Source organism: Lupinus angustifolius, unplaced genomic scaffold (assembly GCF_001865875.1).
Source record: "Lupinus angustifolius cultivar Tanjil unplaced genomic scaffold, LupAngTanjil_v1.0 Scaffold_419, whole genome shotgun sequence".
In the NCBI taxonomy this organism is placed as follows: Eukaryota; Viridiplantae; Streptophyta; class Magnoliopsida; order Fabales; family Fabaceae; genus Lupinus; species Lupinus angustifolius.
In genome coordinates this window covers 237,347-254,574 of record NW_017727829.1, presented here as the reverse complement: position 1 = coordinate 254,574, position 17,228 = coordinate 237,347, and the positions used below count along the sequence as shown (strand labels likewise).

Here is a 17,228-nt window from a genome sequence, read left to right as displayed (position 1 = left end):
AACAAATAGAACACTGTGTGTGAGGTATTCTTGAAGGTTAAAAATTACAATAAGGTATTCCTGAAAACAATAGAATACTGCCTATGAGGTATTCCTAAACATTAAAAACCAATTTCTGGTGTCTAAAACTATCAAATTCATATTCCTTGAAACAAAGTTCAACTTATGTTTGCAATAAAATCTACTTCCTTTTGTGCAGCAACATTTATATAAGTAAAAAAGTTAAACTGTACTTGAACATGAGCATTAGAATTTATGGTACACATTCAAAAAAATTGAAGTGTTGTCCTACTTATTGTTATTTTAACATAACTGGTATTTACACAAGAAAATGACACACCAAAGAAAAAGCTAAAAAATTGGATTAGGTACTACCAAAGAAGGTATGCAAAGCGTTTTCTATTCACCTCCTAGCCACAAGATAATCAATTCCCAAATTCGATTTGATTTATTTGAACCCTAGTTTGAGAAAGAAGATTTCTTGTGTTAAAAGAAAAGAAGAGTTGTGTTTTTTGAAATAAATGGTAGTTTAATACTTTAGATATTCATTTTAACTTTTAGTTAATCATATTAGATTGAAGGGAAGTACGTGTAACTATAAAAAGAGGAAGATAATTTTATAAAATTAAGAGAAAGTTCGTATAATTTACTTAAAGATTAACATGTCACTCTAAATCTATTCTATTAATTAGATGGCCTGACTTCTTTAACAACTAAGTGAGATGGAAAAAAAGTGTATATGCCACTGATTAACTCTTCTCATTGTTTGCTCCATTGGGATCCTACAAAAAGGACTCCAAAATGCTCTTAGAAGCAAGTACTAAATTCACCAATTATGTGGAAACATATATGAAAATAAGTGATTTAAGCTAAAATTCACCTAAATGCAATTAGGATATACATAATTTCCCTCCAAATAAGTACACAAAAATGTGGTTTATCATTTCATAACCAATTTCCCTCCAAAATTTATGCAAAATTAAGAATGAGCTGTTTTAAAAGTAAAAGGTTCATACCTTTGTTATATATTTAATCGGCCACTCTATATAAGTAGAATAAAAATGATAAGAAAATTTAAGATGACAAATTTGTGAATATATAACCTATTCTCTATGTTTATTGGTTTGATGATTTGAACACTTGAACTATGTAAACTTCATAGTTCTTGACCTTGAGTACACATATTCCAATAACCTAATGTGTTAACGTTGAGTATATATCTGTTGTCTTACAATTTGTATCACTGTATGTGTCATCAACTATAATTGGTGAGGAAAATTATTAATTATTAATTTTTTAACTTAAATATATTTTTTCAATCAATGACATGATTAGTGATAGATGCAGTGACACAACTTGTAAAATATCAAATGTGCTCACCGTGAATGATCAAATACCAAATTATGTCAAAGTAAATAGGAAAAAATATAAACAAAATAAACATAAAACCTTTATAAAACAAATAAATCACAAGTTGTCTTACATCAATTTTTTATATAGGATCTATACCCCTTTAACTTTACAAAAATCTGATTAGAATTTTCGTAGGTAAAAAAATACACGAATTTCGGCTATTTGAATTTCTTTCTTTTACAAAGAAGAGAATATATATTTATTAATTTCCATAATTAACCTCACCAGATATTTTCCCACCTTTAATAAATCTTTCTATGTAAGTAAAAAATAAATAAAAATACACAAATAAATAAGTCACATTCCCTACCCCATTGAACCCTTGATAAATTATAGTTTTCAAAAATAATTTCACCATTTTGCCCCCATGATTTCATCTCTCCCATATATGTTATAAGACCCTAAATGAGGGCATAAAAGGAACAAAACATAGATAGAAGATAATAACAATCAAAGAAATAAATAATTTAAGAATTTAATAATTAAATAATAATCAGTTGCAGTAGATCCCTTCTCCTTCACCTTTTATTCCTATCATAGGAAGCAACAGAGGCATCGTCTTCATCAATCACACAAATAACACAACGACACAAAACCCTTATTTTTCTTATTCCAAATTCATCTTTCTTTTCATACTTTTCCATTCAAAGTTTCAAAATTTTCATCTTCTAAGGTATTGAAACCCCTTTTCTCATTATTTTTCAAATTTCATTTTTTTCTTCTCAATTCCCAATCGGAAACCCTAATTCCCAAAACCCCCTAATTTCTATAACGCCCAATTCGCTTCTGGATATTGGGGGAGTGAGAAAAAGATTGAAATTCATGATTTTGCCCCCAAAACCCTAGTTTTGGATCTTGCTTCGGAGTTCAAATTTCAGAGCTTTTTCTCGCATTAGGTTTGATTTTTAGGTTTTTGCATTGACTTGTTCAACCCCATGTTTAATATAGCTTGGATTTGATGTTAAGATGTGATTTTTAGACGATTGAAATGAATTGTTGGGCTGTTTTCTAATTCGCTTGATTTGGTGCCCTAATTAGTTCATCTGGTAATGATAGCCACTATGCTTTTTTGAGTTGAGAGGGAAACAGTTTCTGGAAAAAAATGTTTTTTTCCCCTCTTTAAGGTTTGAACAGTACTCGTGGATCGGAAGTGATTTGATTAAATTGTTAAACTTTTCTGTTGTCTCTTGTAATTTATTACTTCAGGTTAGTTCAGATATGGGTTGTTGTTATAATTCTGGCTACTAGAAAATGATTGGCCACTAGTTTATACTTTATATTATTGTCTGAAGTGTTAGTAGTTAAAGTAGGCACAATTTCCGAATTTTTTTCGTTGGAATTCATTCCCCTGAATTTTTTTAATGGATCTTTCCAATTTCTGTAAGTAACGAACTAACGGTCAAACCCAATATCTAAAATTTTATTGATTTATTTATGAGGTTCATGTTGTTATGTTAGAGTTGTGTGGTAGAGAAGATGCTTTTGGGGGCATATATTTAAAAATTCTAACTTTTTGGTTTTGATTTCATTAATTTTAAGAAAGACTATATGGTTTTATATGGCGGGCATGAATGCCAACTTCAATTTCAGAATATAAATGTCAAGTTGCATAAGTTTTCTTAGCAAGCTAAGCTGGGTTTTACGTTGTGGAAGCTGAATTCAAAGTCGACTACAGTTTCAGATTTTATTTTCTTTCAAATTTGCCTAGCATATTTAAAGCTCACTATTTTTAAATGCAGTCCGCTGACTGGAGTTTGATATTTTGATTTATGATGGACACTGTAGTGTATTAAAGTTGCACTTATGTTCCGATGTGTCATTTTTTCTTCCGTTTGTTAATAGTCCTTCTTAAGGTAAATATTGTTGTTTCCTTTTTTATAAAAGAAGTTATCAATTCCAATGCTTACAATTCAGAATAGTTAATTCTGCTTTGAATGTTTGGGGTCCACAGTTCATCTATTGGTTTTAAATTAGTTATTTATAGTTTCTTGTGCATTAGGATTTAGTGGCTATCATTAGCAGCTGAACAAAGTCCAGTAACGCTTTGACATATGTGCTAATCCTCTTTTCAATTATGCATCCTGTTTTGTTGCTGTTTTTATTTCATTTGTTGGTATTCTTTTTTGTTTGCTTGCTTATTTGGTATTAGTTGGAAGTGACTTGGATGACAATTTTTATCATGCAGATTAGTAATTAAAGGTACATATAGTTTTATGATGCTGATGGCAGTATGCCGGTTATAGTTGGGGGAAATGCAAAGGTATCATGCTGGCAGCTGCACTAGTGCAGTTAATAACGGCACAATAGGTGGGCCGTCCTCTAGGGACACCGGAAGATCAGATTCATCTTCTTTGCCAGCTAATTTCCCTGTAAATTCAAGGTATGTGATCTTTCTCCTGATACTGTCCCCTTTAGTTCCTATTGCCATATTTCCCTTAATGACTGTGACACTAGCATGTGGCAAATGTATTACAAATTCCAAATAATTGTGGTTGGGTTACTTGTTCTTGTTGAGCTTTCCAGTTAGCTAATTGTTTTGCGATTATGATATTTATTCATGAACGTCATCTTGAAACTTGTGAAACTGCTCCTTAGTGGGTTTCATTTATTTCTTGAGTGATCAGAATATTATAAGAATTTATTAAAGTTTGATTTGCAGTTCTTATGCATTTAAGGTTTGTTTGCGTAACCAACTTTAGCAGTTATGCAACAAGCTTTTTTGAAATAAGCCAAAAGAGCTTGTTTTTATAAGCTTCTCTGGTAAGCTTATTGAAACAAGCTAAAATTTGTATATCGGAAGGTCATAAGCTTCTCCAGTAAACTCGTTGAAATAAGCTATTCTCATAAGCCCACACAAAATCAATATAAATGCCCCTTAATTGATGGAGAGACTCAAGTTTTCTCTGCTTACAAGTTACAACCATTCGAACATTATTTTTATTTTTTTTCCGTATTAATCTATCCACTTTTGATGCTCTGCTTGGATTGTTAGGTAGACAAGCAATATTAGGTTTCATATCTATGTTTGTAACTAGCAAAGAGCCAAAGACCAATATTGTGTGAGATTCTTCTTTGGTCATGTTTATTCTGTACGAAGTGTAAGCTTACACGTATTTTCATATTTTATTTTTCTGAAATATATTCTATTTTTTACAAGATTGTTATACTAAATTTGTAGGAAGAATTTTAATAATCGCCTGCCTGGGTGTGTTTACTTAATAAGTGAAGAAAGCGTTAGTGTTTATGCAGGCTTTCTTCCTTAGTATTTTATTTTAATTTTTCAGTAATTTTGCAAACTTAGCAAGTTTTTGTTGTTGAATTGGTTATCTTGTATTTTGTTAGAGATTTAATCATTACCAAATACAAGGTAAGGTCACACGGTTCATTTTGGTACTTTGTTCGTTTCTTTTTATTTATTATTTTTGTAGTGTTTGAACTTTCAAATTACAAGTGATCATACAATTTTCATATAAATATTGATAATTGTGACACAAATATGTCAGAAGTGGTTAGAATCTTTCTCCCTTTCCCTGTCCTGTTATTTTTATTACGGTTTATCAGTTTCTTACCATGCTAATAATAAAGATGTTTTTTTTATATAAAAATTAGCATTATAGTTTCAAAATACTGTGAACCATTTGAAGGTGAAAACTGCTATGTTGGTGGAGCTATTTGATTCTTATAGGCTGGATCAGATGACATGTTATAGTTTTTTTAGATTTTTTAAAATTATGGTCCAATCCCAGCTATATAACATTGGTTTGTAAAGTCTACAAAGAAGCAAATTGGAGAGCACAGGTTGGGTGTTTGCATTTTGATGTAATCATAATTGGCAACTTGGCATTCTAAATTCATATTCTTTGCCTTTGAAACATTGCTTATACTCGTTTGACCTAATATTGCTATATCTTGTCTGATATGTAGTCATAAAATGGAATATATTATCATCATTATTTGTGCTAAATCAGAAACTTGTGCTGTTAATCACTTCAAACGCGACGCTTTTCTGTTTGCAGGCGACAACAGCCACAGTTAGCCCCCTACAAGTTAAAGTGTGATAAAGAGCCTTTAAACTCTAGGTAGTTCCTGCTCATGATATCATTTTTTGAATTGTTGCTTATTTTTGTTCATAAACAACGGTTATACCAAGTTTTTAGGGGTTTGATTTTCCCTTTCTCCCCATTGTTTATTTGATTAGCTTTTATTTGTTATTACCGTAAAGCATTAAGCTGTCAAGGTGTTGTTATCTTTTACATTTGAGTGTTATGTGCCATTTTTGAATCTCAGGCTTGGGGTGCCAGACTTTCACCCTCAAACACCAAATTGCCCCGAGGAAACTCTGACCAAAGAATATTTGCAATCTGGATATAGGGATACCGTCGAGGGACTTGAGGTATATCATTAAATTTTACTTTTGTGTTTATACGAAATAAGATGATGTAAAGTAGCAATTTAGCTGATGAATGATTTATGTTCATACGAAATAGTTAAACTTATCCAATTACCCATTTATTGATTTTTGCTTTAAGTTTTGTAGATTTTATGTTGAACCCTCCATGCCTTGTAACTATTTATTGTTGAGTATGTTCACGGCAACTGGAAGTTTGGAAAACTGAATTTTGAATGTTTTTGGTTATCTTTTGTTTTTTATAAATGAAATTATTTGTTAGAATATATGAAAAATATATCATATTGTCACTCTCATCTCTTCAAATATTTTAAAGCATTCTTGACTATCTCTTAGGATTTATTTCCTTTTTATATTCATTGATTTGTTTCCTTATTCGATTTAATTAGGTTTAGGATTAATAGTCTATTATTAGTATAAATTTAAAATAGGATCATTGTAATTTTTTTCTGGGTTTCTTACCATTCATGGTAATGAAATGGAAATTTAGTTGTGTACCTTCTTATGGATTATCTCTCCTTGACGATTCACTGAAATTCTATCTTAAAAATATATTATTTGTTATTGTGATAGTTCAACCCTGCCCTTATGTGTATTTTTTCTATTTTCCAACAATGCCTTGCTTTGCGTGTCTGTCAGGAAGCTAGAGAAATTTCATTGACCCAGGCTCCAAATTTTAACAAGACAGTTGTTCTTAATTGTAAAGAGGTGATTCTCTTGTCTTTATGAGATATTTGTGGTCCCCGTTTTCATTTTTGTTTCTATGAACAGGTTCTTAATTTTTGTTTTTGGAAGTGTATGTTGATATCGGTTAACTCATTAGCCTTTCATGTTCTTTCCAGGCCATTAGAAAACGTCTAAGGGCCATCAATGAATCTCGTGCTCAGAAGAGGAAGGTGATGATCTTTATTCTATCTTGTTATCTTTTTATCTAGCTGAACATTCTAGTTCTATAATATTATCCATATTTATGTGTTTCCATATAGTTTATTTGGATTTAGTGTGGTCTACCCATCTCAGCTTGTTATGAAGGTATTTGATCTAAATGGTAGTACTTACTTTTACAGGCCGGTCAAGTATATGGGGCGGCTCTTTCAGGATCACAACTTGCTAAGCCTGGAGTTTTCCCTGAACTAAGGCAATGTAGTGAAGACTTCCGGAAGAAATGGATTGAGGTATATTTAGTGAAAGTCTTGCTCCTACAGCTTTCTTCTTTGTGCAACTTTCCTGTATGACAACTGTGGCCCCTCATATTATTATTTTCTAGTAAGTTTTTTGCTAAATTTATATGAAGAAAGAGCAAGGTCTTGAATTTTTGTATTTCTGAGGGGGTGGTTATAGTTTTAAATCAACTGGATGCTTGGTGAAAATATGGAGGGATCTGGAATATGTTTATATGCCGATTAGTCCGAACTTGTTATTGCTATTCCTGAATTTAGAGAGCTGTTGTTATATAAGTTCCTATAACCATTTCCTTGGGCTTTTTTGTTGTCAAAGCTGATAGATTGATATGCCTGTAAAATCCATGAATGCTTTTTCCAGTTTTACTTGGTTATTCTTAAAGTGGGACATAAAGTGTGAGCACCTGCGTTCAAATTCCGGCAGCTGCACAACTTCCCCCTCCCTTGTTCCCGTCAAAAACTTTTCCCATATAAAAACCTGGTTATTCTTAATTTATTGGGATATTGCTGATGCTTGTATTTTTATAACAAGTTAAAATTTTATTATAGGGCTTATCTCAATCACACAAGCGATTACGCTCTTTGGCTGATCAAGTTCCCCATGGTTATAAAAGGATATCACTATTAGAGGTTCTTATCAGGAACAATGTTCCGTTGCTGAGGGCCACTTGGTTTATAAAGGTTATTTACCTTAATCAGGTAGGGGTGCTTCAATGATGGTATATTTACCAATTATACTGGGTTAATTTATATTTTTTCATATTTGATGGTAGATTATGGTTGAACTTTGCAGGTTCGACCCGGTTCTGTTGGTATTTCTTCTGGGACTGCTGACAAAATACAGCTGTCCCGTTCTGAGGTTTGGACCAAAGATGTTATCATATACTTGCAGACTCTTATGGATGAGTTTTTCTCAAAAAGTACTTCACATTCTACTCTTCCTACTCGAGAGCGATCACCACAAATGCCTTATACTGGATCAATGCAGCACAAAAGTGATCCATTATTATCTCCTTCTGATGCTGAGGAGGCATCCTTACATTTTAGATGGTGGTATATTGTGCGGCTTCTGCAATGGCATCACGCTGAAGGGCTTCTTCTTCCTTCTCTTGTCATTGATTGGGTTTTGAATCAACTACAGGTATTTATTTTGTCTATCATTTGCATTTAACAACTTTTATGTGCTTATGAAAATAAGTGGTCTGTTTATATTTATTTTTTCTGATTTGAACTTTCAGGTTTTGATTTTTCACATTTCTGTTACTTTCAGGAAAAAGATCTGCTTGTTGTCTGGCAGCTCTTATTGCCTATAGTATATGGCCTTTTAGAGACTGTTGTTCTATCTCAAACTTATGTGCGCACTCTTGCTGGAATCGCTCTTCGTGTCATTCGTGATCCTGCTCCAGGTGGATCCGATCTAGTAGATAATTCCCGTAGGGCATATACAACTTATGCTTTGATTGAGATGCTCCGATATTTGATACTTGCAGTGCCAGATACTTTTGTGGGTTTGGATTGCTTTCCTTTACCACCCTCCGTGGTTTCACATACAATGAATGATGCGAATTTTGTACTAAAATCAACTGAAGCTGCAGTGAAGATAAAAAATAGTACAGATGATTTTGGGTATGATGATTTTGGGTATGTTGTTTCAAGCATTCATAAAAATGCAGAATATCTGGCAAAGGCTGCAAGCCCAGGCTATCCAGGTCGTTGTCTGGCTAAAGTTGCAAAAGCTTTGGATAAATCTCTTGTGCTGGGTGATTTACGAGGAGCATATAAATTTCTTTTTGAAGATCTTTGTGATGGAACTGTATCCGAAGCCTGGGTTGCTAAAGTGAGCCCTTGCTTAAGGTTATCACTGAAGTGGTTTGAGACTGCAAGTTCGTCGCTTGTATATGAAGTGTTTTTCCTTTGTGAATGGGCAACATGTGACTTCAGGGATTTTCGTACTACTCCTCCATCTGACGTAAAGTTCACAGGTAGGAAAGATCTTTCCCAAGTGCATATAGCTGTTAGACTTTTAAAGATGAAGATGAGGGATATGAAGATTTCACTAAGACAAACCAATGGAAGAAATCCGAGAGTCAGCGACTTAGCAAAGTGTTCAAATCAACAGCAGCATAATCAGAATCTTGTGGGTAATGCATCCACATTAAAGTCTAGTTCAAATTGTGTGGGCCAGAGTATATATGAAAGCCCAGGCCCTCTCCATGATATTATAGTTTGTTGGATTGATCAGCATGTTGTGCATAAAGGGGAAGGTTTCAAACGCCTGCATCTGTTTATGGTGGAACTCATTCGTGCAGGCATCTTTTACCCTGTAGCATATGTACGTCAGCTGATTGTGAGTGGGATCATGGATATGAATGTAAATGTGGTTGACTTGGAGCAGAGGAAGATACATTATCACATCTTGAAGCAGCTTCCTGGGTGCTTTATGCATGAAGCTTTGCAAGAATCAGGAATTGTTGAAGGGCCACAGCTTGATGAAGCATTGAAAATTTACTTGAATGAACGTCGCCTCATACTTCGTGGTGTTCTAAGTAAACACCGCGATGATGCCAGTATATCTTCTAGGAAGCGAAAGCAATATCCAGCATATACAAAGGACAGGGCTTGTACAGTGTCAATTGATCAGAGGAAAACTGCTCTTACCAACACAATATCTTCTGAAAGTGCAAAGCATGTTGTTAACGTTGAGGAACTGAAAGCAGCCATCATGTTAATACTACAGCTACCTAATAGTTTATCCAATTTGAGCACTACAGGAAGTGATGAATCTGAAGGAAGTATTAGAAGACCTATCTGGTCGCATCACAGCAAGATTGATCCAGTGGAGGCTGCACCTGGGTGCGAAGAATCTAGAAGAGCGAAGAGACAGAAAATAACTGAGGAAAGAAGCTCATTTGTTCAAGGTCATTCTACAGCTGTACCTGATGATGACGATAGCTGGTGGGTAAAGAAGGGGCTGAAATCCTCAGAGCCTCTCAAAGTTGAACAACAACTGAAGTCAACCAAGCAAGTTACTAAGACTCGACAGAAGAATGTGCGCAAGACTCAGAGTCTTGCTCAACTTCAAGCTTCTAGAATTGAGGGTAGCCAAGGGGCATCAACTAGTCATGTGTGTGATAATAAGATAAGCTGCCCTCACCATAGAACAGGTTTGGATGGAGATAAGCTGAAGTCTGTGGATAGCCGGACATGCCAATGTGAGGATATTGTTTCCATCGGGAAAGCAGTAAAGCGGCTTCGCTTTGTTGAGAAAAGGGCAATGGCAGTTTGGTTGATGACTGTTGTCAGGCAAGTGGTAGAAGAGAATGAAAAAAATGTTGGTAAAGTTGGTCAGTTTGGCAGGCCTTTTTCTATTGTGGATGATAGCTCTATATGGTGGAAACTCGGCGAGGATGAACTTTCTTCGATACTTTATCTGATGGATATCTCTGATGATTTAGTATCAGCTGCCAAGTTCCTCATCTGGTTGCTGCCAAAGGTTTTTAATAGTCCCAATTCAACTATTCAGAGTGGAAGGAATGTTCTGATGCCACCAAGGAATGTGGAAAACCAAGTTTGTTGTGTGGGAGAAGCTTTTCTGATATCATCACTGAGAAGGTTTGCACTACATTTTGTTTATGTAGTTTTTTTGTCATCTCTGCCAAAATACTTTATTTTCTTCCTCTTACCTGTTTATTAGCTTTTCCAGGCATTCAAGTCGCCCTTCTTGTTCATGTGGTGCTTGCTGCTTTTGATTAACTTCGGTCATTTTTAATTTGATATGATATGCTTTATGAAGTACCTGATAAGCTGTTAACTCCCTAGTGCTTCATATGTCCCTTCTTTTGTCATAAATAATCACGCTAGTGCCTATTAAATCTACGTTCTTCTTATCTTCTCAGAATTTCCTTAATAAATTTTATTATCTACAAGTTAACAAAATACACCACTGTTTGTGTTTCAAGAAGCGAGTTGCAAATTTCAAAATAGCCAGTGTGTACGCTGAACCTTCAATGAAGTTTCTATGACTTTGCATGGGCTATCCAGCTTTACTTTCCACCATTTATCTTTCTCATATTTTATAATTTAGCCTATACTTTATGAATAGTCTTTACCTTGAAATCAGTGTGTTATCGATTTTTATGGGTTATTGTTAAAGCCTGTCTTCTGCATTGTATTTGATGCAGGTATGAGAACATTCTTGTCGCAGCAGACCTTATTCCTGAAGCTTTGTCTTCTGCAATGTACCGTGCTGCAGCTATTGTAGCATCTAATGGAAGAGTTTCAGGTTCTGGAGCTCTGGCTTTTGCTAGGTATTTACTGAAAAAATACAGCAGTGTGGCTAGTGTTAGTGAGTGGGAGAAAACTTTTAAGGCTACAAGTGATGCAAGGCTTTCCTCCGAGCTTGAGTCTGGACGATCAGTGGATGGTGAGTTAGGGTTACTCCTTGGAGTTCCTTTAGGAGTTGAGGATCCTGATGATTTTTTTCGTCAAAAGATAAGTGGGGGCCGGTTACCATCCAGAGTAGGTTCAGGCATGAGAGATATAGTGCAGCGGAATGTTGAAGAAGCACTCCACTACCTGTTGGGAAAAGATAGAAAGCCCTTTGCTGCTGGTGGTACACCAAAGGGTCCTGCTTTAGAAAAATGGGATAATGGATATCAAATTGCTCAACAGATTGTTATGGGTCTGGTTGAGTGCATAAGGCAAACTGGTGGTGCTGCTCAAGAAGGGGATCCCTCTTTGATATGTTCTGCTGTTTCTGCCATAGTTGGCAGTGTCGGTCCAACTTTAGCAAAAATGCCTGATTTTTCATCTGGCAATAATTATTCAAATACAGTGCCAGCTACAAGTTCATTGAACTATGCAAGATGCATTCTGCGTATGCATATAACCTGTCTCTGCTTGCTTAAGGAAGCCCTGGGAGAACGGCAGAGCCGTGTCTTTGAGATTGCTCTTGCAACGGAAGTATCTTCTGCTATTGCTGGCGTTTTTGCTCCTAGTAAAGCATCTCGATCTCAGTTTCAAATGTCTCCCGAAACCCATGATTCTAGTACCACAATTTCTAATGATGTGGGAAGCAACTCTAGTAAAATTGTGGTTGCGAGAACAACAAAAATTGCTGCTGCAGTTTCTGCACTTGTTGTCGGTGCAGTTATATATGGTGTTACCAGCCTGGAAAGGATGGTAACAGTTCTCAGATTGAAGGAGGGGCTGGATGTAGTACAATTTGCAAGAAGTACAAGATCTAATTCTAATGGTAATGCACGTTCAATTGGGGCCTTTAATAAGGTGGATACTTCAATTGAAGTTCATCTCCATTGGTTTAGATTGCTTGTTGGAAACTGCAGAACCATGTGTGAAGGATTAGTGGTGGAACTCTTGGGTGAACCATCTGTTATAGCTCTTTCAAGGATGCAGTGTATGATTCCTCTTAGCTTGATCTTCCCCCCTGCCTATTCAATATTTGCCTTTGTTAAGTGGTGGCCGATCATTCTGAATCCTAATGTTGCAGCTCGTGAAGATAGGAATCATCTTTATGAGTCTCTAACTACAGCCATAACTGATGCAATTAAACATTTGCCTTTTCGGGATGTATGTTTTAGAGACAGTCAAGGACTTTATGATCTTATGGCTGTAGATCCATGTGACAGTGAATTTGCAACCTTACTAGAGGTGAATGGCTCTGATATGCATTTAAAATCCATGGCATTTGTTCCTCTCCGTTCTAGGCTTTTTCTAAATGCCATGATTGATTGTAAGATGCCACAAACTATTTATACAAAGGATGATGGGAACCGTCTTTCTGGACCTGGTAAATCTAAGCTTAAGGATATGGTTGTGCATGTTTTGGATACCTTGCAACCTGCAAAATTTCACTGGCAGTGGGTTGAACTAAGGTTGCTTTTAAATGAACAAGCCCTCATTGAAAAACTGGAGACACATGACATGTCTTTGGCTGAGGCTATTCAGTTGTCCTCGCCCAATCTAGAGAAGTCTGCTGCTGCTTCTGAGAATGAGAACAATTTTATTGAAATACTTCTCACAAGATTACTAGTTAGACCCGATGCTGCACCCCTTTTCTCGGAGTTGGTTCATCTTATTGGTAGGTCACTAGAGGATTCAATGTTGCTGCAAGTTAAATGGTTTCTTGGTGGCCTGGATGTCCTCTTTGGTCGGAAGACCATTAGACAAAGGCTACATAACATCGCCGAGAGTAAAGAACTTTCTGTTAAGACCCAATTTTGGGAACCCTGGGGTTGGTGTAGCCCTTGTACTGATCCGGTAACTATTAAGGGGTCTAGAAAGAAGTTTGACACTGCATCTCTTGAAGAAGGAGAAGTTGTTGAGGAGGGAATAGATCCGAAAAGGTGCCTAAAGGGGTCCTCTCAAGTGTTGGACTCTGAAAGCTCAAGCCGCAACCAGCTTCAAGTTACTGAGAGGGCTCTTATTGAATTACTTCTTCCTTGCATAGATCAAAGCTCTGATGAGTCCCGCAATTCCTTCGCAAATGATTTAATCAAACAGTTAAATTTTATTGAGCAACAAATAACTGCTGCTACACGTGGGGCAAATAAGCCAGTGGGAAGTACTCCATCTGGAGTTGAAGGTCAGACAAATAAAGTAAGTACCCGCAAAGTCATAAAAGGTGGTGGCCCTGGATTAGCTAGACGAGCAACAGTTTCAACAGACTCTTCACCACCTTCTTCTGCAGCCCTGCGAGCTTCTGTGTCATTACGTTTGCAGTTACTCTTGAGATTCCTTCCTATTCTTTGGACTGACAGGTATTTAAGACTAGATTTGCCGTGTTTAAACAGCTTTGTCATTCTTGGCTCGTTGCTGCACTAGAGATATATTTTTCCTTGCTAGATGAATAATATGAGATGGATTTGTTTATCAAGTGAGTAGTATTACCTATAGAAGGGCAGCCCCGTGCATGAGGCTCCCACCTAGTGGGGTCTGGGGAGGGTAATGTACGCAACCTTACTAGCAAGTGAAGAGACTGTTTCCAGGATTTGAACTCATGACCTCTTGGTCGCTAAACAACAACCTTACTGTTTCGCCGAGGTTCACTCTCTTAGTAGTGTTACCTATCAGCGCGAAAAATTCTGTGGCCATTGTCAATTTTCTTGAAATGAAAAAAAGAAGTGGAGCTAATTGTAGTATGATTCTTTCACATTTTGGTTAATGCGGTTGTCCATTATGTTCATGTGTCCCAGCTGCTGAAACTGATGATGATTGTTTGTTTCTTATATCTAAATGAATTTGAGCATTAAATTTCGGGTGCTGGAAATCAATTCAATCAGTTCATTTCTGGCCTTTTTAGAATAGAAACTACAATTTTTGGAGTTATGAAGTCATTTCTTTTAAAAATGTGTACGTGGTAGAACTATCATGGCAAGTTTAACAATCCCTCATGTTCAATTTTGCAGGGAGCCATCTGTGCGGAACATGAGACATACACTTTCCTCTGTAATTTTACGTCTCCTTGGTAGCCGGGTTGTGCATGGGGATGCAGACATTTCCATGCATTGTTCTCTGATGGGGAAGGAGGTGGACTCATCTTCTGAAGCTGCTTCTGCCGCACTTGTAGATTCTTCTGATGAGGGTCTGTTTGATCGGTTGTTGTTGGTTTTGCATGGATTGTTAAGTAGTTATTCTCCAAGCTGGTTAAGACAGAAACCTTTTTCAAAGATGACCAATGGACATGCGAGGGGATTTTCTGGATTTGATCGAGAGGTTTTGGAGACTATGCAGGTTTGATCTTTTAGCGCATGAATGTGTACACGTTTTTGTTTCAGAGGCTTAGCCCTTGTGTTTTTGGAAGTCATATTAGCCTAATATATGAATTTTTCAAAACTAATCTAGTTAGGGTGTCTGAAAGACCTTATAAGTTATAAGGAGCTTATTTGGGCTTGTCAGAACAACTTGTTTTTATAAGCTTGTGAACTTGCAATAAGCTTCTTTTAGTTTTATTTCAAAAAAAACTTATTGAATAATCGCTGCCCATGCATAAGATCCAAAAATATGTTATTTGTAATTGGTTGTAGTCTTCTTGCCTTCTGTCTAATGGTCTATGGTCTGATGCAGAATGAATTGGAATCTATGCAACTGCCAGACACTATCAGGTGGCGTATCCAAGCTGCAATGCCCATACTCCTTCCCTCTACGCAGTGCTCTTTCTCATGCCAGCCGCCACATGTTCCAGTTTCGGCTGTTTCTTGTCTTCAACCCATCACTGCAAATCCTGGGTTTAACTCTAGTACTTCAACTGCCCCTCAGAGGAACCTGGTTCCATTATCAAGGATTGCAGCTAATGCATCAGGGAAAGCAAAACAACAGGACAATGACTTTGAAGTTGATCCTTGGATGCTTTTAGAAGACAGTGCCGGGTCTTGCCTGTCTGGTAGTAATACTGCTAGCATAGGAAGTGGTGATAATGCTAATATTCGAGCCGCCAGTTGGCTAAAAGGGGCCGTAAGGTTAAGGCGGACAGACCTGACATATGTTGGCGCTGTTGATGACAATAGTTGACAAGCTGGGTAATTTTATTGGTTTGAACTACATGAACCCCTTGGCAGCCAATCCCGTTTCATTTTCCGTTATAGTTGCATGAATGGCATAAAGATGACATTTTGTGCATGCCTTTGTGCTGAAGATAACTTGAGGGGACATTATTTTGAGAAGTTGATGAAGGGATGAGTTCCTTGTTGCAGGGAAGAGAAGGTGTTGCACTCGCAACGAGCCATCCCGTGGCTTCGGGCCTGGTTAACTACTAACCTGTCGATCACCTCACCCGCCATCTGGACTTGTGCACTTCATGGCATACAGTTCAGAGGTTTGTTGTAAATATAGGAATGATTGTTTCAACATTTATCAATTGATCAGATTAATATATCTGTAGTGGTCTGTAGCTGTTTTATCCTCAGTTTATGTCTAATGCACACTTTGTGTGGGCACTGATGCACTGTATATATCTTTTGGGGGCACAAGCACACACAAAAGGCTCTCAACAACTGTTTCTTTCTATATACTTAGATTATCATAGTTATGTCCTTGAACTAGAGCATCAGCATGAATTGCAGCAATCAATTATTTACTGGCTAGTCTAGAGATAATTTCATTTTGCCTGAGTTTTATCAGGGAAAAAGATTTCATGAATGCTTGAGCTGCAAGAAAAAATATCTTATTAGCTTTCATTAATTCACACCTTGTCTTGTATGCAATGGTGCATATGCAGGTTGTCATTATTTTTATGAGTAAACTTGGCTATTACTTAGTTGCATGTTATTTTTTTGGTACTACTAATGATATCCTTTTATCTTATGGGTAAGGAACTAATTCATTTTGGGGTTTGTGGCTGCACTTTCTAACAAGTGTCGCTCATAGAAATCAAACTTTTGACTTTATGGTCATCTTGGGGTTCTAACGGGGTCTTACATCGCGAGACCAACGACAACACTTTGTTGGTATTTGAGCAAAATCAATATGTCTTTCAATGGATATTCGTTGTTTTTGTTGGGAAAACTCCTCAATTTTCAGGAATCCTATTAGGAGTTTGAGTATAAAGTAAGAAAGAGTATGTCTGCTTAAGAAACAACACCCAGTTATTGAGATAGACAATGAAAGACTTTCAACATTTATCATATTTCAGGCAAGAAACTATTGTAAAGTTTAGACATCAAATGAGCAAATATAAACGAATTCTCATGTGCGATATGGATAATTAACAAACTTAACATTTCCAACAATTTAATTACTTCTCTGTTCCTAAACATTTTGAATAAATTTAAATAGGTTAATATACTAAAATCTGTTTTCCCTTAATGTGATTTATTTGCTCATGTATTTCTAGATTCCTGAATTTTTAGGAAAACTGAAACATATCAATATATATTTTTCTTTCAAAATTCATAAACTCGATAGAAGCTACGAGTTCCGTATTAAAAATGGAAGGTATGTGACTTTGATGGATCAATCACAAATTTTGTATGTTTATGAAAGTAACTATTAACATTTTTATTAGAATATAAAGGTGAAGTTGGGCTCGATTTCAAGTGTATGTAAGGAACCAAATAAAAGTGGAAGGTTTGATTTATAGAAATCAAATCGAGCTGAACATGAAAGTAATGTTATGAAATCTAAGCCATAAGTTAAATTGGAAGAATCTCGTATTGAGTTTAAATGGTTAAACAGTTTGATCAGACTGAATAATTTTTTATATAATTAAT

General features: G+C 36.1%; 1 protein-coding gene across 2 annotated transcripts; it reads left to right on the top strand.

Annotated features, from left to right (window-relative positions):
* The first annotated feature begins 1,918 nt into the window (after positions 1 to 1,918).
* LOC109341266 (mediator of RNA polymerase II transcription subunit 12) lies at positions 1,919 to 16,127 on the top strand. Of its 2 annotated transcripts, none has more exons than XM_019579123.1 (13): positions 1,919 to 2,086; positions 3,599 to 3,793; positions 5,430 to 5,492; positions 5,701 to 5,806; positions 6,461 to 6,529; positions 6,664 to 6,717; positions 6,889 to 6,996; positions 7,552 to 7,701; positions 7,796 to 8,143; positions 8,273 to 10,614; positions 11,184 to 13,781; positions 14,430 to 14,754; positions 15,088 to 16,127. In XM_019579123.1, the coding sequence occupies exons 2-13, from the start codon at positions 3,666 to 3,668 to the stop codon at positions 15,529 to 15,531; spliced, it is 6,735 nt and encodes a 2,244-aa protein (XP_019434668.1). In that variant the 5' UTR covers positions 1,919 to 2,086; positions 3,599 to 3,665; the 3' UTR covers positions 15,532 to 16,127. The 2 variants fall into 2 exon arrangements, with proteins under 2 accessions (XP_019434668.1, XP_019434667.1); XM_019579122.1 differs by having other exon boundaries at positions 1,919 to 2,309.
* Positions 16,128 to 17,228: the final 1,101 nt, after the last annotated feature.